At 38.4% G+C, this 21,824-nt stretch overlaps 1 protein-coding gene across 5 annotated transcripts in view; it reads left to right on the top strand.

Annotated features, from left to right (window-relative positions):
• Positions 1 to 12,287: 12,287 nt before the first annotated feature.
• Positions 12,288 to 21,824, top strand: part of LOC128859051 (uncharacterized) — a 196,427-nt gene continuing 186,890 nt past the window's right edge. For 3 of the 5 annotated variants that reach the window (XM_054095732.1, XM_054095733.1, XM_054095731.1), the window contains exons 1-6: positions 12,288 to 12,836; positions 15,511 to 15,616; positions 15,714 to 15,804; positions 15,892 to 16,274; positions 16,472 to 17,373; positions 17,438 to 17,541. In XM_054095732.1, the coding sequence (XP_053951707.1) occupies positions 12,772 to 12,836; positions 15,511 to 15,616; positions 15,714 to 15,804; positions 15,892 to 16,274; positions 16,472 to 17,373; positions 17,438 to 17,541 (1,651 nt within the window). In that variant the 5' untranslated portion in view covers positions 12,288 to 12,771. The remainder of the gene's footprint in view (positions 12,837 to 15,510; positions 15,617 to 15,713; positions 15,805 to 15,891; positions 16,275 to 16,471; positions 17,374 to 17,437; positions 17,542 to 21,824) is intronic. The other 2 variants (XM_054095734.1, XM_054095735.1) reach the window with 2 other exon arrangements.

Below are 21,824 nucleotides of genomic sequence, written 5' to 3'. Positions count from 1 at the left end.
GCCAAAAAGAATATTAAAAATCGTAAACTTGTTTGCAGTATCAAAATTGCGATACGCCTACGAGTATGCAGCACTTGGCAACTAAAATAAAAACAAAGTTTTTAAACAGCAGCAGTGTTACTCACTGTTATTTACTACTTTCCAACGTTATTTCATAGGTGCCCGGAATACACAGTTTATGCGCCTAAATGTATATGTATATGTATGCCAAATTATGCCGCCCACTACCCCCAGTCTGCCTTTAGCACCCAACAATACACCTTTCTATTTTTTAAATAAGCTCATAATTTACAAACTTGTGCACCAGTAATCTAAAACCATTATTTTGGCATTTAATCATCAGAGTAATTTTAGAAATATTCACAACTGAGCAAGGGCCACGTGCATGAAATATGAGTAGCTGGCATTTGGCCATAATTATGCTCAATATTTGGACTGGCAAATGAGCAACAGTCAAATATCAGCAACTAATTAGTTTAGCAAACGAAATTATGCATCAAATTGAATTCATTTGTGTTTGTATGTGTGGTTGATATGTTTGAATGTAATCCCAAGCTATTCAGAGTTGATGGTATCTGCGTATGTGGGTCGGATATTATTGGCACAAAGTGAATTCTATGACAAAGCGCTAATTGTAAGAACGTGTGACGTTTTTAATAAGGAAAATAAAATTTATTTAAATATTTTTTAGTAAATTAAATGTAAGCACTTTCGTAATATATTTAAAGTACTGGGAAGAGCTTTTACTTGCACTTTCCCAGCTTACACTTTTCGCAATTCTTTCCTAATAGATTCAAGGGTAACTAGTCTTAGCATATCTTCAATTTTTTTGCCATACCCCGCTTCTTTCTCTACTGTGTCAACTTTTAATTAAATTTGTGGCTCTGTCATTTGAGCTGATATTCGATGTTCCGGTTGGCATTTTAATTTGATAACCTAATTGACAGCTGTCAGCAAACATCATTGCCCGCAGCAGCACTTGCAGCCGGCACAACAATAGGCATCTAATAGGTCTATTTATAAGTTCGTGCGGTTTTACAACAGATGGCGTAACTTGATTATTATTCCATCGATCCACATTTCCAAACATTCATTGGAGAGCTACTGTCGTAAGGCACAAACGTCAGTATAAGTTTTTTATTTGAAGCGTAAACAACAATATTTTTACCACACTTGAAAATGTCGAATTTCGTGCCAAATAATGTGTTTTTGCGGGGAATTCTTCTTCATTATTTTAATATGAAGAAAAAAGCAGCCGAAAGTCATCGTATCTTGGTGGAAGTTTATGGTGAGCATGCTCTATCTGAGCGAACGTGCCAGAAGTGGTTTGCACGCTTTAAAAGTGGTGATTTTGGCTTGGAAGACGAAGAACGCGAGGGTGCGCCGCCAAAGTTCATGGATACCGAATTGGAGGAATTGCTCGATCAAGATCCGGCTCAAACGCAAGAAGAGGTTGCAAAAACTTTGGGAGTTGATCAATCAACCATTTCCAAACGTTTAAAAGCCATGGGAATGATCCGAAAGGTAGGCCATTGAGTGCCGTATGAATTGAAGCCAAGAGACGTTGAACGCCGTTTTATGGCATGCGAACAACTGCTTCAACGGCACAAAAGAAAGGGTTTTTTGCATCGAATTGTGACTGGCGATGAAAAGTGGGTCCATTACGACAATCCAAAACGTCGGGCAACGTATGGATACCCTGGCCATGCTTCAACATCGACGTCGGCGCAGAATATTCATGGCCTGAAGGTTATGCTGTGTATCTGGTGGGACCAGCTGGGTGTTGTGTATTATGAGCTACTGAAACCGAATGAAACGATTACGGGGGATGTCTACCGACGACAATTGATGCGTTTGAGCCGAGCACTGCGAGAAAAACGGCCGCAATACGCCGATAGACACGACAAAGTTATTTTGCAACATGACAATGCTCGGCCACATGTTGCACAAGTGGTCAAAACATACTTAGAAACGCTCAAATGGGATGTCCTACCCCACCCGCCGTATAGTCCAGACCTTGCGCCATCCGATTACTATCTCTTCTGATCGATGCAACATGGCCCGGCTGACCAGCACTTCCGTAATTACGATGAAGTCAAAAAATGGATCGATTCGTGGATTGCGGCAAAACCGACCGAATTTTTCACAAAGGGAATCCGTGAATTGCCAGAAAGATGGGAAAAAGTAGTAGTAAGCGATGGACAATATTTTGAATATTAAATTTGTAACCATTTTACGTCAATAAAGTTTCAAATTTCGAAAAAAAACCGCACGAACTTATTCATAGTCCTATTAGTAAAAGACAGCACAGCTCAATTTAACGCCAAGATGCCGAGAGCCTTTAAGAGCGTCTCGCTCAACGCATTTGCCTTCTACGCCTGTCAATACAACACAACTTCTAAGAATGCACAGCATTTTCACATCATTCTACTTGAAGCTATTGCGCGAAACAACTCTACGGCTGTCATGTTAATTATCTAATAACAACTGACGGCGTCCCAGCAGAGTTCCTCAACTCACACTGATGTTCACTTTCTCACTCTCATTTTCCGTTCGTCAGCGCGCTAGACAAAAGTCTTCATATTACATAGTTTCAGGCGCATTGCTGTTTGTCAATCATACTGCAAGCAACTAATATACAGGCCATCTACTTGTCGGCTATGACCCAACGGCTTGCAACTACTTGCAACAAAGCAAACGCGTTATGAAGTGCGCCAATTTGAGACCGCATTTTGTATGTCGTTATGAAGTTTTCATTGAGCAAATTGGCGGCCAGAAACTTGTTGACTTATTGCGGCATTTCATATAGCTGAGGGAGTGGTGATTAAAGTGCATTGTAAGTTAACTGGTTTGTCAGGCTAGCGGTTACCGCGTCTATTTTGTTCATTCGTTTCTTGTTTTGTTTTTTTTTGTTTGCACAGCATGCGGCTTCCTTCAGCTAAATTTATGTTTTGTGTCCTCATCAGAGCAGTTGCTCGCCTTCTATTATTTTGGTGCATAGCAAATTTACAAACCAAGGACTAGCAATTTTCTAGCTCCTTTTCTCGTTGTCCTTCTGCACATCCGCTAGCAGCATTCCCGCAATGCGTTCCCGGTCTCTTGCGGTTTTTTCGCTTCTGTTAGCAAATTTGAGATGTTTGTGTGACGGACACATCGTGCATTGGTTCACCTTGCTAGCCATGATAGTCTGCGAAAAAAGCTCATATGCGTTTGGTAGGTACGCACGTGAGGCCCGATAATTGCCTATTGCGGTTGGCTTCAATTTTGCTTAAATGCAGTTGCGTAAATTGCCTTACTCTACGGATCGCATGGCCTTATCGTCCGCAACTTATTTCAGAGTCTTGATTACTTGGATTACTACTAAGAAATCGTACCGGAAATTAATGACCGATTTTCATTTACATACCTTCATTTCACTGGCAGTTGTAACTATGAGTCAGCATCCAATAATCGAGTTTCTGACTAAAGATAATTCGTAGTCAGTGCTGCTCCCAGTACGCAAACAATTACAATCTTCCTCACCTATCGCTCACCCTGGAACCGCTTTCGCATTACTTCAGAGTGACGTTCCATTTGCCTGTTTGCAAAATATAGGATTGTGTGTTTGCGTCCAATTCCCACTTTTTCCTCCGGAAATTTTTTTCCGCGAAACCCTTCCGAGTTTTCCCGCGTTTCTTCGCTGCTTAGCATCTTGTAGATTACAATTTCGGTTGTTATTTAACCGACTGCATTATCCAATGTTCGATGTTCTTGTTCCCAACGCATGCATTGGAAAAAGGTGTGCTCGGTGTCATCTTCGGCTGGGACCCCGTATATGAATGCGAGGTGTTCGCATTTCCCCATTTTGAACAGGTATTTATGGAAAGCATTTGGGTTGTACAAAAATTTACGACGTCTTGTATTAGCTTAGCCGTTCATCTGCCGCATGTATCGTTTCTCCAGCGGTCTTGCCATAGCCTGGATGATCAAGCGCGCCAGTGACGTAGCAAGCAGTTAATTTGCCTGCCCTGCCTTCAAACTGGGTTCCACGGGGAACTGACAAAAAAGAGTGGTGGGGGTAGTTTTAGTCCGTATATACTTTGCGAAGCGGGCAATCTTTAGAAGATTTAACCTGCAGGTCAGCATACCATAAAACACGTTTTCGGATAGCTTGTCTGTGTTGCTTCTAATTGCATAAGTGTTCTCTTCGAACTAACTTCTCTTGTTGGTAACCATTTACTCCTAGCAAAATTTAGTTTTGATCTGCTTTAACCGACCGCTTTCTGTATCCATCCAAGCTTTACGCTGCTGTTCTGAAGTGCAAGAATTGGCATGAGTATGGAATGAGTGCGATTTTAATTTCGTAAGCTCTTCTATTTTCGTGTTTCTGGTTCCCTTTTCTATTTTGCTCAATTCAAGTCTCAGCAGGTTACTTTTTTGCTAGGTTAGTCTACCGTTGTCCGTTTTCTGATGGTTAGATGCTCTAATGAAGACTTTGAAAATAAATTTTTATCAGTCCTCTTGACAACTAGTTTCCCGTTACTGCATTTGGGTTGCTATTCCCCTGTGTGTTTATTTCCAAACTTTGTTTTTACCCGATTTCCAAAATCATATTTCCTGTGCCTGACTCTCTTAGTTATCACACTTGAATCCGTACATATTTCTACTTCTATTGATTCATTCTTGATACTCTTTAGTTTGCCATAACTGATGCCGTTTTTTCTGATTACATTCGATGATTCATTTTACTTGCATTGCTAACATATCTTGCTTTGCTGAGCTCCTCAACGCAGTTCAACATCCCAAGTCAACTAAACTAAGCCATTGTTACTCTTATTCATTTTTTTTCTTTTGCAGCAATTTTTTTATATTTCACTTTACTCTCTCTGGCTATCTTTTATATATCTTTTTAATTCCTTAACCACACAATCCACTCATTCGCATACAACCACCATTTGTTTCGCTGTCCATCGCTGACATTGACACACTAAGCTCCGTTAGACTAACAGACGGGGAGACGAACCGACGCGCGGACGGGTGGATGAGACGGACGAGTGTACGAATGGTTGGATGAATGGGCAACAGCTGCCGGAATCAATGCAACACTATTATCCTGCATATACCTGCACACATAATCCACTCTATGTGTCTGTATTGGAATGTGTGTGTGTGTGTGTCCAGCGGAAATTTAAAGTAATACTCAGGAAATTGAAATTGAATTATGTGGATTGTTGCCGAGCATCATCGTGGGAAAATATACAGCCACCAATCAGCGAGAGTTGAAAACAGAAGAAAGAATAAAAATAACATAAGTGCAACTATACTTAGTATATGATTTGCTTGAGCGTTTATAAAGTTGAAGCACCTTAAAGAATGCTTTATAAATAAATATATAGCAGCTGAAGGCTGAGTGGGTCATTTAAGGCAGTTGAAACGTCTGAACGCTGTCGAGTATCACTTTAAGATAAAAGCGATTTTCCTTTTATTTGGTATCGGCAAGTACAGGAATTAAAGTAGATATTTAAAGAGGACACAAGCAAGAAGATGTCAGGAAAACGTATACTTTTTTTATATCACTTTACACAAAAATCAGTCTTAAAAAGAAATTTTACATCTCATAGCTGTAAAAGAAGAAAAACAGCGTGATGTTCAATGAACTGAAGAATCGGAGATTCGTGGTGCCTAAAACTATACAATATGAATAGTATACTTTAAAAGATGGCTAGTGAATAAATAGGGATGAAAAAGTCACAAGTGAAAATTTTAGAGAAGAAAATTAATACGTATGTATGTACCCCTGAAAGTATGCAAGCAAAACTAATTTTTAATATTTTTATCATGTAATGAGAGCTCATTAAATCCTTTACCAAATACTTTTGGATTTAAGAAAGAAGTTGAAGCACGTCCGCGCACATTGAGAAGAGAGGAAATGTCATGCTTTGAAGATCACGATTTTTGAACACAAATGTCTAAAAATATACTACAAAAAATAAGCATAATTAAAAATAAAATATGTTAGAAGAACACGCATGCATAGATGGAACTATAGCCAACCATCCATAACTCGAAATTCTAAAATTCGAATTTTCTATAACTCGTACTAAATCGAGTGGCAGTAAGTTTTAGAGGGGGAGCGTGTCATTATTCTGTATTACAAAATTCTGTTTTCAAGTTTTGTGATTTTCGTCATACAAGAAGTAACAAAATAAACATTTATTCCATAAATATACATATGTGTATGTTTAAGTGATAACAATATTTTAGTTTAGCCAATTACAATATTTTTGGAATTCTTTTTAAATATGTAGTGCGACTTAATTCATTTTCTTCGCAGCTGTCGTTTTGTTTAGAAGAGTTCTACGCAAAAATACGGTGGATTGCGTAGCCGTAGTCAGACTGATGAGGGTTATTTTTTTGAAGCGCGGCCGAAGGCCGCCCACGCGAAAAGAAGTTCTACGCAAAAATACTGTAGATTCTATCGAAACTGAAGAAAAAATTATTTTTATTATTATTATTTTTTATTTAATATCTCGAATAATAATAAAAAAAATAGTAATAATAAATTAAATAATTACATTACCTCTTTAACATTGTTAACATTATATTTTAATACAGAATTTTGTAATACAGAATTTTGAAAGCAGAATTTTAGAAAGCAGAATTTTAAAAAAGCAGAATTTTAAAAAAGCAGAATTTTAAAAAGCAGAATTTGTTTTTAGAATTTTGTACATACAGAATTTCGACACCAACCCTTTTAGAGGGTATTATTCCACAACTCGAATTTCTCTACCGCGGATTTCTCGTTGCTTCTGCACTTGATAAGAGCCAAGAAAAAGAAATGAGGTTTCCGTGTCGCACAGTGGCATCACAAAGGACCTGTAAGGCCTGAGTGAGTTGGTCGTACAGACCGACTACCACCATAACCTAACCAAATCTAATCAGTTTTAATAGCAGGTTTGCCGACAGGCGACAAGATTATTAAGGGGTTACATACGCCCAGCAACGCCAAAAATGCGCTAAAATAAAAACTGCTTTTAGAAGGGATAACAATAGAAATAAATATAAAAAAATGTATACGTTGTTTCTAGTACTTAGACTTTATGAAAACAAATTATTTTAATTTTCCTTTACAAAAAACAAATATATATATATGTATATAATTGGCGCGTACTCCCTTTTTGGGTGTATGGCTGAGCTCCTCCCTCTATTTGTGGCGTGCCTCTTGATGTTGTTTCACAAATGGAGGGACCTACAGTTTCAAGCCGACTCCGAACCGCAGATATTTTTATGAGGAACTTTTTCATGCCAGAAATACACTCGGAGGTTTGCCATTGCCTGCTGAGGGGCGACCGCTATTAGAAAAAACTGTTTTCTTCATTTTGCTCTTTCACCGAGATTCGAACCTATGTTCTCACTCTGAAATCCGAATGGTAGTCACGCACCAACCCATTCGGCTACGGGGGCCGCCAAAAATTAATATATAAAAAACCACGCAATCGAAAGTACTATGAAAAAGAGGTGCTCCACGGTCTGCATCATTTCTCCTTCAAAATGTTGATGGATCAGTTAAAAGTAAAAAATAAAATCTTATAAAAAAAAGTTGCAGTTATAGTCTGTTGCGCCAGATTTTTGAGTTTCGAAAAATTTTGCAATTTAAGCCGTTTCTTTATGCGCTTTTTACTTTAGTTATGTTTATAAAAAGTTTTAATAAAAATATCAAAAATAGCACTTTCGAAAATTAAAAACAAAAGCTGTGCCGAAAAAGGTATCAGGTCAGTCTATAAATTCGTGAGAATTTTACCCATAATTTCACTGTTGTACGATTTTTGCATACAAAAAATTATTCGGGGAATATAACGGACCTATTTGTATTTTCTTTGATATATTGTGCATTAACAAGTGATTTTAATCGCGGATAGAAGCACGTGTTGTTAAAAAATAAAATGGAATCTTCGAACGCGTACAAGAGGCATATTTTGTACTTTTTTTTATAAAAGTGGTAAAAAAGCAACAACTGCTGCAGAAATAAACACTGTTCACGGAGAGGATACCATGAGTGTAAGGACTGCGCAAAAGTGGTTTTCCAAACCTTTAAAACCACCTTTAAAATACGCACGAACTTATGGGCTGACCAGATAGTTTAAAAAAAAAAACGGGTTTAAACTTTCAAGTGCATTTCGCTAGAGGTCCCTGCCTCAAACGAAGGACAGCTACTTGCGCCCATCAAACTCTCGTAGGGCAGTTACATTTTCTACCATAACTTTGTATCTATGGGGAATTTTTACAAACGACTTCCACAAAAATACACTTAAAACTACACAGAATAATAAACTGAAAAAAATCGATTTTTCGAAAATTCTGGATTAGCACCTTAAACTCGGTAGATTCGGATTTGAGCGAAATGAAAAGTGGTGTTATCAAATAATATTATAAAACTTTGCTGCACTCAAAAGTTTGTGACACAAAATTGCGAGCGACAAAATTTCTGTGAACGTAGTCTTTCTACCTTTAAGTTGAAATGTATTTGACTTTGCGGATATTTCAAGCACTTAACGCTTGGAGCTAGCGCGAAGAAATTTATTTTAACTTAAATAATATTTTGCGCGCTCAACCTCTAAGAGCAAGGAAAATTAGTCTACAATACAAATATTTTATATCCCGTAAATCATGTATATATCATTTACCTTTTCTTTACCAATATATTGCGTATATTGACAAGGTTTGACTAATTGTGTATCTCTTATTTATTCATACTGCAAAAAAAAACTATATAAACAAAGCTTCAAACTTTGTACAAAATTTGTAAGAATTCTGCAAATTCCCATCAAAAGTCAAACCAAACATTTCAAACGTTTTACTCAGAATTTCCAAAAAAAATTCAAGTATGCAATTTTAAACTCATTCAATTTTGTCATAATAAAGTGAAAGTTTTAAGTAGATCAAAAATCACACCGGTTTTTGAGATTTTTTCACGGTCTTGTGCATTTTCTCTATTTAACGCTTATTTTATAATTTTTTTGATATGGAAGAAAACACCCAATACCGTCAGCAGACAAAATTTTCAAAATTCAACGCCATGAATGAGTACGAAAATTGCGTAACTAACATTTTTCAAATTCTGTGTTAAAAATTTGAAATTTTAATGCAATTTTTTCGAATTTTTACAAATGTTATACAAAGTTCAAAACTTTACTATATATGATTTTCTTTGTATTGTAGTATGGACTATACTTTTTTCAAATTACAAAATAAATAAATAAATAGTCGAAACGTATCAATATCTGATGTACACTTTCTTTTGATGCTGACTGTGTATATATGAAGAATGTCGCCTTCTAGTATGTCACAGAAATTGTGCTTGCCTTAATTCACCGGAATTGAAATTAATCTCTTCAGCGCACATTCGGAAGACATTTTCTAAAGTAATTTCAAAAAGTTCAAATTTAAAAACTTGCTTAAATATTCCGCGTCAATTGTCCCCATTGTTGGCACGGAAATTACAATAAGCATGCTTGCGGTTGAATTTGGTCGCATTTTTTTCTGTTTTTTCTGTGTTAATGGATAACAAATTATCATTTCGCCCCAGTTGACGAGGGCAAGTAAATGCCGATGTGTATGTCAGGCAAGCGCCTTGAATTGTATTTGCACACCCACCACCGTCGCTCACACAGCCTGCGAAGAATCACTTGTGACCTCAGCTTCGGCCAAGGCAACTATCATAACCACCAACGCCAAGTAACAACAGTTGAACGGTTGCTTGGCCGCTTTGCATAAGTGTAATGAGAAGATGCCCTTCTGTGCGCTGGTTGTGCAACGGGTCGGTGTGTGTGTATGCCTATAAATACGCTAAAATAACATTCACGCACTTATAAAACAAAAAACAGAAGGGTCCCTTGCAAAGGGCGACAGGCGCATAAATACTCAGCTTTTCCCCCTTTCCGATTGAGGTTAAGACCTCAGTTGTGTTCGTGGTGCAACTTTCGATTTGTATGTGCGTTTGCTTATTTAAATGATTAGGAGCTCGACGTGTACTCATATCTATATATACATGAATATAGATGTATGTATGTAGGTGCGATACCAACAGCTTCGAAGTAACCGAACAGCCAAACGTTGATATGCGCCCTGAAGGGCAGCTCCGTTTTAGAAATGAAATCTGCATCGTGTAAAATATGAAGGGTGTATTTTAAGCTCCTTTAATTTCCACATTTATCTCTTTATGAAATTCATATTTTTAAACTCAAATTGCTAAAACGCCCAAAAACTAAGTTTGGGAGCTGTTTGAAAAATTAATAGCCTACTTTTAGGCATTCGTCAGGGCTTTTTAATACCTACAGGAATAATAATGAAAAGTAGCTAATGAAAATGCTTAAATGCAGCCTCTTAGCAAATAAACCCAACGTTCAGAATTTAAAGCATACATTCAGGCATTCATCACAGGGTCAGTGTGTCACAATTACATTCCCATGGCCATTTGTGTTCTCATAAGCTCTGTAGAAATACTCAAATACGCTTGTGAGCTATATTGAAAATTAGTAGTTTGATTTTATGCGTTGAAAGGTATTGCTTTTAAACGAACTTCGAAATCAAAAGGAGAGGAAAATTTAAATTAAATTATTTCATATTAAAATTTATTCCTTTCATTTTATCATATAAATTTTTATGTGATTTTAATTTTTACTACGAAAGGAGCTTCGAATAGAAAAGAGAAGGAAAAAGAAAATTAAATTAGTTAACATTAAAATTTAATTTTTGAAAAATTCAAATATTCAATTAAAATGTTTATTTCATTTTCAACAAAAATTTTTTATTTAAATTTTTTTATGAACTTCTTTTTTGTCAATTAGTTGATGCGAAAGTATTAATTAATAAATTAAAAATTTTGACTGCAATTTTTATTTAATTTTATTCTTTACTATGACCTTATTTAAATTTCTTTTTTTGTTTGGAAATTAGTTGGTGCAAAAGTATCAGTAAGTATCAAAATTTAATTTTTCCTAAATTAGGAATTTCGTTTAAATTTGTATTCAATTTTTTTGTATTATTACCTTATTTAAACTTTTTTTTTGGAAATTTGGTGATATGACATTATTAGTTAGTACTAAGACTTAATGTTTCATAAATTAGAAATTTCATTTAAATATTTATTTAATTATATTTTTCATTATTAATTTATTAAAACTTTTATAGTTATTTATTAATTTTTTTTTTTGAAAATTAATTGAAATTTGAAATTAATATTTATGCGAAAGTATTACTTAGTATTAAACTTTGCTGTTTCATAAAATAAAAATTTCAACTAAAATTTATATTAAATTTAATTTTTTAAAATTGCTTTGTTTAAATGTTTGTATCTATTCATTTTTCTTTTTTGAAAATTAGTTGATTAAAAAATTATTTTCTAAATTTTTTCTATAAAAATAATTTTCTAATATATAAATCTGTGATATTTTTAGTTTACAAAATTCAGGAGCTTAAGTATAATTTACAATTTAATTTATCGTAATAAGTTTTAAATAAACATTAATAAACATAAGTATTGTGAAATATTTTGAATATTTTAAAAGTAAATAAAGCTTTTTAAAGTGTTTTATTTCTTTATTTTGTTGTTGTGTTCTTTGTTTTAATTAGTTGATGTGAAAGTATCAGTTAGTATTAAAATTTTATTTTTCATAAATTAGAAATTTCATTTAAACTTCTATCCCATTCTTTTTTTTTTTGTTTTTTGTTATTACTTTATTTGAATTTTTTTATTTAGTTATTTATTTTTGAAAATTAGCCGACGCGAAAAAATTGTTTCCCATTTTATTATATGCAAATTATTTGCTGTGGTCTTGTTTAGCTTACAAAATTCTTATGCACCCTTTCGCAGTACTTTATATACTTTTAGGCGCTCAAAAATGATTTACAATTTAAGTTATCGTAATGAGCCTTAATTAGCCATAAAAGATATGGAAGGAAATATAATATTTGAAAATATTTAAAAATATTTAAAAAATAAATATAACATTAATGAGCAGTTCTCAACTTTATCTTGCATGCGCTTTTATATTCGAATTGTATACGTCCATATATTTAAGGCCCTGCTCCCTGTACAGCCCCAACTTACCTATTATTAGTTTCAATGGATCAAATAATGTGTACATTTTTCAGTGTTGATCCCCACTCCTCCCTTATGAATACTATTCTCTTTATGTCATATGTAGTAGAAACAATTGAAGTATCTACAAAAGCAAAAAAAAACGATGTTTACCCAAAAATATGTTTTCGATTTTTCTTTTCTTTTTCCAGTTTCTCTGTTTGTGTAGTAGCCAACCGACTAAAGTAAAAATATCCACAAAAATACTCCAACTCCCCATAAACCTAAACAAGAAATCCCAAAAAACAAAGTTCCATATCAAACCCCTAATGTGTTTGTATGTATGTGTGTGTTTTATATGTGAAAACTAGAAGAAAACGAAACCAAAAACAAAAGTACTCGCCGAATTTGTATTAAGCTTTGGTACGACTCCAACCTCGGCACCATCAGCGCTAACTAACAACAACGTAACCGCAACAGCCGCCAAAGGATAACTTGATAAGACACACAATCGATCTCATACCAGTTGGCACCTCTATCGGCGCTTTTAAATTTCCTTTGCGTTTCTTTTAACCGCTTCTTGTTTATTTTATCGCCTAAAAACGAAAAACGAAAGACGAAAATTTGTCTACGTCACCAACCAGCGCTGCTGTCGCTGTCGCCGTCTTCGTCCGCCTCGCCACCATCACCGCTGACACCAACAACTATGCGCCATGCCAAAACTGCGGCAATACAGGTCCGTAGATCAGCCCTCCGTGTCGACCAACATACGCAAAAAGTTAGTCAGTTAAATTGAATAAAACAAAATTAAAAAAATATTTATTTTCAAAAATTTATTTAAATCCATTTCGTAGCTTATTACTTGTACTTCGTTTGCTTATTGTGCTTGAATTTATTCTCCTCAGCTATAAAATATCTTTTATCTTGAAACTTTGCTTTAACTATCCTTTGAAAAAGCTCGCAAAAGTTTTCTTACCTCATAAAAGCTGTCATCTATTGGTAAATGACTACTACATTTTATAATATTTTGCTCGCTCAATATAATTTTGATTTTTTTATTATTTTTCTCACTCAATATCACCGCTAATATGCTATACAATTATATAAGTCCAAATCTATTTCTTATGCTTGCCATGGATAGCTTAATATTTAGTATCTGCTCTTGCTCATGAATATTTGATACTACTAGTCAAAATTCTTCCAAATACTTTATATGCACATACTTCTACTGTAAATATTATGACAGCTAGGTTAAGTTACATGGCTGCCCACGCGAGAGGTCCACTTGAACAAAGAATCAAAACACATCCATTTTGACGAGAACCCAACAGATAGAAAAAGGAAGAAGGGACTTTGATTATGGCAGTTTTTTATTATGGATTTATTTTCGGGAGTTAGTATTGAGCTTTGAAAAGTTTGTTTTGTGCCCAAGAAAGCTGAGCTAAGCACACTTTATGGTAGAATAAAGTGCTTTCGTGTGAACTCTCTGAATCTGATTCGCTTAAATTTTTATAGTAGCCCCTTTCGAGATTTTATAATTAGCTTAACAAATGTAACAGAAAAGATTGTGGTGACTACGATTTGGTAGAGCGCCGGTTTCCAAACCCACAGTGGACTTGAAGGACTAAACGATAGAAAAGGTTCTTTTCTACTAGCGGTCGCCCCTCGACAGGCCCCCGCGTGAATTGCTGCCTTGACACCGCTGCTGCTTATAAACCAATCGCCGTTCGGAGGCGGCATGTAAGTAGAAGTTGTGGAAAAACAGCAAAGTTCACATCACAAATTGGAAGAAGAGCTCAGCCAAATACCCAGCAAAGAATCAGCAAGCATTTCTACATATTTGCGTCAATAAAACTTTTTTCAGTTATTTTTTGTTTTTGATTAATATTCATTTTGTTCCGCTCAAAAGCTAGTGACTACCACTGACACGAAGAAGAAGCTATGTTGCCCTTTGCTACCAATGCCGATCTATTTGGTGTTAAATTTAAGGGGAACTTTCAGTTCTTACTTATCACCTCCACATGAGTGCAAATCCTGAAAAGTACCAAGACAATGCTCAGAGCTGAACACATGTGACTTACCAGCACACACCCAGTCAGAAAGTCGTTCGAGTCAGTACTCTGATGATATTTCTGTAGATAAGTGCACACCGTAGGCTCCATGATTTAATAGTTCTGGCTGCCAAGGAGCTTTTAATTCCATGTAGTTTTTTTTCGTGTGGGTTCGAGGTAGGGTTCAAAGTGTCTTCGTACTAACAGTGACCGTCATTTACTGCGTTGAGTGGTGTGGCCACTAAAACTGTCCCCCGTCTACTTCGGGGGAGACACCCTTCTCGGGACAACTTTCTGCATTACTTCGGGAAGGCTCGGAACGGCATCTATAAAGAACCAACTCTATTCACCCATGTATTTGTAGCCACCTTTCATGCTATAGACTCGTCTTCTTGTGCCTCTGTCTGTGAGGCTTCGCTTTGTTGCACTGTAGCTGTCTTCGCGGTCGTGCGTTGTGCTGATTATGTTGCTCGGCACGATGCCACCAATCTGCTTCCTCAGAGCATCTCTTTCCGCGAGTGAGGAATGGAATTATATAGCTAATTACTTATAATTATTAAACGAAACGCTAGCTCCGGAGCTTGCCTTTGAATTTCATTTGCTCTTAAAAGAAAAAGCAACGGCATGCTACTGATAGTTATTGTAAGATGAATTAATAAATTAAGAGCATAACTCTCTTACATAAGGCGACAAATGGATCTACTATCTATAAGTAGCCTACAGCGTTTTAAAGAATATGCATAGTTTTATAGTTAACTTTTTGCCATGGATATTTTAAGTTGAGCCAGACTTATTTCAAAGCCACTCCGTGTGGCAGTAGACTAAGTACCGACGATTTCTATCAAAAAAGGCGCGTCATACCTATTGCTAAGAATCTGTGCATAGCACTACCTGCTTTTAGTCGACAGCTTAAACTCACTACAAAGCTTTAATAAGTTTTTTTTATTTAGTCTGCAGAACTTGGGTGGCCATATGAATTTTCGCAAAAAGTTTTTCTTATTTTATGGAATTATTCAGTATAAATTTTACCATTTTGCATGCCCCATATTTGTTGTCCCGTTTAAATGTTTTAAATATATTTAGCGCATGCTTACGTAAAAAATTTTTTAAATAAGAAAATTGAAATTCAGAGATCATTAATAGGTGTTTCTTTAAACTAACGGTACTATCAACGGCACGTGTTCAAAATGTCTCCTTCCCTTTAAGACGCCCAAAGTTTTGTGCACACTTTTACAATTTGTGCATGCGTCGTTGCCTATTTTCTATCTCCCTCTTTCGCTCTAATTTCATATGCTACTTAAGCGCAAGCTGCTATTACTCATTTCAAGCCATATACACTTTTATCTCATTTCACATTTGTATAAAATTTCCGTCTTTTTTTTTTCTCATTTTCTTTTTTAGGAATATGACAGCGGTATGCTTTGTCTGCAATCTGCCGATTTTGTCACATCAGGTGGGCCTGGTGTGGACGGGCGGAAATGGCTGGGACGATTTGGTCAGAGAGCAGGTAAGTTGAACATCGCCCAGTAATCAAACATAGCTCAAAGGTATACACTTTTGTCAAATGCAAAATTCAAAATTTCTTTGCCATCACCAACTTTTAGCTGGAGGAATCGACAGTACGTCAACGCTTGGGTGGTCGCCGCGATTCCGCTGCACAGATAAACTCGCCTCCTAGTACATCACCGCCATCAGGTAAATTATCTGTAAACATTTTTTTTTTCGATTCTTTACGCACTCATCCACTTTTCTTTGCTTTGTCGTCCTCCATTTCGTTTGTAGGACTGCAGCGTCGTCGTCGCAGTTCACTCGCTCAACTCACCGATATCCTGCGCGAATGGAGCGGCGGTGGTGCCAAACAACAATCTCAAGCCCAACGTCAAAAAGCGCAACTCAATCGTCGCGAAACCTTAGCTGACCTAGCGCGCAGCTTGCCATGGCGCACCTCCACCACCGATGCGTCAACTGGCGCTGGCTCGACCACAACCTACATTATGCCACGCAAGCGCCGCGAGTCCAGTGCCGATTCGGGTATACGCAGCATGCGTTCACGTCGTGACTCGAACACCGCAGAGTTTGTGAAGCATTGGAATAGGCGTGAGAGTACTGCCGGCGAGGAGTCAAATGTGGCGGTGTCGGTTGTGGTCGAAGGTTCAGGACGTATTGTAAGTAGTAATGCATCTAATAAAGAAATTTTAGCCATGACTTTTCTTCCTATTGTTATACAAGCCTTCATGCTTGTGCTCATCCACTCCTTTCTTCTCAGCACTCAACACTCACTTTTCACTCCCATATCATACATTACCTAAACTTTTACCGTTTTCTGTACACTTGTATCTCTTGTGCAATCGCCTTATTGCAGAGTTCGCGTCGCGGTTCGGGTGAAAGTTATCTCTCGAGCCGTCGCGACAGCAACATTGGCCGTGCCCCCACTCCACCTCCGCCACCCAAGATCAGCGGCGCGGCAGCCAAGAAACGTGATTCATTAGCCGCTCCCGATTTTCCCACTTTCCGGCAAGAACAACGTCCCTCTACCAGTTCTTCTGGCTTTGACTCTGTACCGCTAATTTCTACTACCACCTCCAATCAGGTTGATTCGGCTTGTCAAGCGTTGCCGCCGCCTACCATTATCACCAGTTCGGTCACCCCACCGGCCACTAGTCCCACTGCACCGTTAAAGGGACGCCGCGACTCGACAACTCAATGTGGTCGTGTCAATCGACGTGATTCTAAAGCAGGCATATCACCAGAACGTGCACCTCGACTACAACGCCTTCAACGGCAAGCAACCGCATTCGATGAGAGCTGTTTGCCTGGCGGTGGTCGACGTGATTCACAGCCGGCACTTAGCCCCGATCCGGTGGAGGACTGCGAGCGACGTACATCTCGTCGTGATTCACTTAGCCCGGATAGCGCATCACGTGGCGGACGACGTGACTCGCGTGCTCATCTTTCACCCGATCGCAGTCACGATCGTGATGGCAGTCCACGCCGACAGACACTGCGCCGGCAGAGTTCGTCTGCTGCACGCAGCTCACGTTCACCCGATTCAAACAGCTGTTCCTCTTCTCGCGATCCGAGCCCAGGCTCACGACCACCAAATTTGCCATCGGGGGAGCCCAGTTCACGACCTGCGATTAGGAGGCAATCTACGACCGAAGAGATCTTTATAGCACGTGGTTTTCGTCGACAGTCCACCACCGAAGAGATGATACGTTGTAGGAATTTTCGGCGGCAGAGCTCGCAAAGCGACGATGTGTATCGGTGAGTAGACGAACGTTTGTGAAATGGAGGATCCGTGGATTAAATATTTATGTACACTTTTCAGCTATCGCGGGCGACGTGATTCAAGCGCACAAATCACTGATGGCACCATCGGCAGCATGACGGTGGAAACCACCAGTACGTTGTTCGATTCGGGCACACAAACCGGTGAGTAGAAGAGTCAGCATTTGTATACATATTTATACATATAATAGCTTGTAGTTCTCGTGATGAGTTCGCGAATGTATATAAGGCAAAATAAAGTTACAGTTGATCGTCAAGAGATTTATAGATGCAATTGCTTAACCATTCCTAAATTGCATGTCTGAAAAATATATTAATTGGATGAAGTCTTTAGTAGAGAGTTAGTTTACGATTTCTTAGTGCTATTATCTTCATACCACCAGGGCTTCTAAGGAATATTTAGTGACGAGATATCTGTCGTCACATATATTTATTTTTTGTTCTTTTTTACGAGGAGGAAGCATCGAAAGCCTTATCACGTCAGTGTGCGACTTTAACCTGAACTAAACCTCTTACCGACAAAGTACCGATCCCCCTGGTACTACCGGTAAGTATTTCGTCGGGAGGCGGTTGGAGCACTAGACTCTACGTCCGTTACTGATGCCATATGCCACTCCTGCCAGTATCTGTCTTGCCTGCTGCCTTGGTCCGCCGATATTTGCCATTATTTTGGCCAGTACTACCAATGCAACCGCAATTTTGCTGCTAGCGTACTCCAAGTGGTAACGGAAGCTAAGCTAAGCTCCTTTAGCTCACGTTGGTTTACTCCGTTTGGTTTTGCGTTTACACTTAACGAATTTTCTCCACCTTTGCGCAGTGGCTTCCTCACGTATAAGCGCATTCATGCGTGTAGTCACCGCGCTTTGTTTTATTATAACAGCCTCCTCCTCACTTTTTGATTGGTTGGCATATGGTTATTGCTGATTGAGTTTCGCGTCTATTGGTACTTTTTTCCAAATGGAGGCTCATTAATTTTTGGTGCTCTTCTCGTCCACTATCAGGATCAGTAGGGGCTCTTCTTGGGTGTCGGTTGATATCATTTTCAGCTACTTCTGTTCGTTTACTTTTATTGGTGCGCACAGTGGGTAGCTTCGCCCTTCTGTATATGGCTCTCTGAGCCCTCAGCTGCTTATCAATCGCTCTCACCAGATCCCTCATAGGCATATTTATATGTTTCTGCACCTTCATCATACTGATAAGCTTTCTCAGTCGCTCCCCCATCACATATAGCGGATTCTTTCTTCGCCGCTTGTGCGCTCACGCATTCCTTTTGCTGGTGTGTGTCGCTGTTCACTCTGCCGGAGTTATAAGCTGTTGTTGCTACTTCTCAGTACGTTCTTGCTCCGGAGTAAGTAGTTGTTTTCTCACGGATGAGTGAGCGATTCTTCACCGTTATTCTTATCAATTGTTGTCTGATTTGAAGGGGGTTTCCTGCGTGTTTTAACCCTCCCTCCTTGAAATAAAGAGATCTCAATAAAGCTGATCTATAAGCTGAATTTGAACGACTATCCCTGATAAGAAAATGTGTTTATGAGGTCTCTGGAATAAGGAATAAAATTACTGTGTCAGAACATCTTACAAACAGTATTTACAATATCTGAAATGACATTGCTCAATACCAGCTGCGCCGTCAGAATTGGGAAGGGCCTCTCCAAACCGTTTGGTACCAGACGAGTTTTCAGTCAGGGTGACTCTCTGTTGTGTGACTTCTTTCACCTGACGCTGGAAAAGATCGTGCGAGCTTTAGAATATAATCGCTTACGCTCAACTTTTTATAAGAGCATACAAATTGTTGGCGTATCCCGATGATATCCCCGTATCAGCGGCCTTAACACCCGCTCTGTTAGCTCTGTCCTTACAAGCTATATGAAAAAGCGAATGGGTCTGGTGGTGAATGAGGACAAAGCGAAGTACCTCCTGTCAGCAAGCAAACAGCTGGCGCACGCTAGTATTGTCATCCACATAACTGTTGACAGTTATGATTTCGTGGTTGAAGACTTCGTCTATCTAGAATCCAGCATTATCACCGATAACAATGTCAGTCTTCAAATATCTTGACAAAGTAGTGAACTGAGTAGTAAAATTCCCTCTTGACGAACAAAATGTGTGAGTATATGGCTCTCATCATGCTTATCCTAACCTATGGCGCAGAAGCTTGAACGACGGCAATATCGATGAGATGTCCCTTGGAATGTTTGGAAGAAAGATTTTTGAACCGTTGTACATGGGCAACGGCGAATATCGTCGACGATTGAACGATGAGCTGTATGAACTTTACGACGACATTGACATAGCGCAGCGAATAAAGATCCAGCGCCTACATTGGCTGGGTCATGTTGTCCGAATGGACACATACGTTCCGGCTCTGAAAGTATTCAACGCGTTACCAGTTGGGTGTAACAAAGGAAGCAGAGGACATCATCTGCTTTAGAAATATCAGGTGGAGAAGAACTTGGTTCACTTGATGTGTCCAACTGGCGCCGGTTAGCAGGAGAAAGAAACGACTGGCGCTTTGTTTAACCCGGCCAAAATCGCGCCAATGAAGAAGATTTACTGTGCACAGAACCCAACAGACGCTACTTTTGAATTTATATTATATATCCGCCGCTACTTTGTACATAACTGTTGCTGAAAGAGAGCGAGAACTCTCGCTTCGCTAGATAACTTATAGCCTTTAACAACTTGCAACATTGTTGCAAAAGCAATAGAGAAATCAAATGTCAAGAGAAATAAGTCACAAAATTAGATGAAAGCATTCACGCAAATTACTTTCCACAATATTTGCAAGACCTTTCACTGCAATCAGACGATAATAAAGTTGTTGCAAGCTTAAAAGAGCAATGAGCACAGATACAAAAAAATGTTTTGCACGATTTTAGCGTTGTTGGTGTTCAGTTGCATCTGCCGCCTGCCGCATGCCTCCGCATCTCAATGATCTCTATTGAAATTTCTACTGGCTGCTGCGGTAATAAGTAAAATTTCTCTTCTTTGTTGCTATTTCAAATGGCGCTGCTGCTGTGCTACACACACATATGCACGTACGCTGTTTGCCGCATGCAACCGTGCTTTGCAAATAAGTAATAATCAACGCTGTGGCAGCAATGAGTGTCAATGTTAATTGCTCTGTTGCAAACTGGAAAACTGTTCATTAACGCCTCGCTTGCTTGTTCATTGTGGCAGGAAGAATTGTGTACCCAAGTGTGTTTGTGTGTGTATGTTTATGCTGGCAAGCGTCAAAATATTTTTATTTGTGTTACGAGGGGAGTTTCGGTCGAGTTTTTTGCACAAGCCTTAAATGCAATGTGTAGCACATTGCCCTAAAGTACTTTTCAATAGAATTTCTATGTTGCTGCAACATGTTACCGAATGCTTTTGAAGGTTTTTATGAAGGTTGTTACTATTCAAGTGATGAAACACATTTTGGCCATTCAATTGTAGTTATGGGTGTTGTACTATTGTTGTTCTCAATCGCAAAAAATTTCTTCTGATTTCGCTGTTTTCTCTTGTCAGGTTGTGAGCCTGAGTCCGAGCAAGTCTGAGCGCTGCTCAGAGGAATTGGAAATCAGGGTCGCGTCGCGAGGTGAAAGGTTATTTCATTTTGTAAGATGCATAGCCTCACTAGTGAGATTCTCCCCTTTCAAGTTTTTACCCAAAATTTTAGATTCTCAAGCGGCTGCAGCCTACAGATCAGCGCTCTGGAAGTGTAATCTTTTTTGCTTTCTTAACACCTGCATAAGGATGTGCGTTATATTTGGTGCCGCATCATTCCTCATCCTTGATTGATGAGTGGATGCGTAGTTTCTTTTATGCTGCCTTTCGGTTTGTGCAGGTGTCCTTTCGCTACTAGGTATGCCAGTAGCAGCGGTAATTACTATCCTGGTATGTTCGATAATTGAGTGAATCAAAAGAAAGCTTGTACTTCGACTTTAAGATCTTTCGCACCACCAAATTATCATAATAACAAATCCAAAACCAATTACCTCAATAAACCTAGAACTAAGGTAGATTGGGTCAAGTGTATGTGACTACCTTCTGGTCGCACCCAAGGAGAAGGGCTCATTGTTTCATCACCTACGATACTCGCCATCGCCAAAGTGCAAATGTCCAAAAATCTTGCTCAGAATCTACAGTTGTATGAAAGGATGCGTCCGTGTATAGAAGTCCACGAAGGTGGCGAAAGTCCCTGATTGTCATTCACTTGGAAGTGGGCAGGACGTTTATTCTACATGCGGTCCACGCAGCTCACATCTTCCGGGCTTCGTTCACGTATCCCCTTAGTAGCTTCTGAACATCCGTTTGAGAAGGTGAAGCAACCCAGGATATCTGGATGTGCGCTAGGTTTGAGACCCGCCAAGTAAAAATCTTCCCGCAATGGAGAACGAAACAAAGCTTCGATATCCGCCTCCAACTTTATAAATATTATGGAA

Source organism: Anastrepha ludens, chromosome 3 (genome assembly GCF_028408465.1).
Source record: "Anastrepha ludens isolate Willacy chromosome 3, idAnaLude1.1, whole genome shotgun sequence".
Classification (NCBI taxonomy): Eukaryota; Metazoa; Arthropoda; class Insecta; order Diptera; family Tephritidae; genus Anastrepha; species Anastrepha ludens.
The sequence above is the reverse complement of the archived record's forward strand: the minus strand, read 5'-3'. Positions and strand labels throughout refer to the sequence as shown.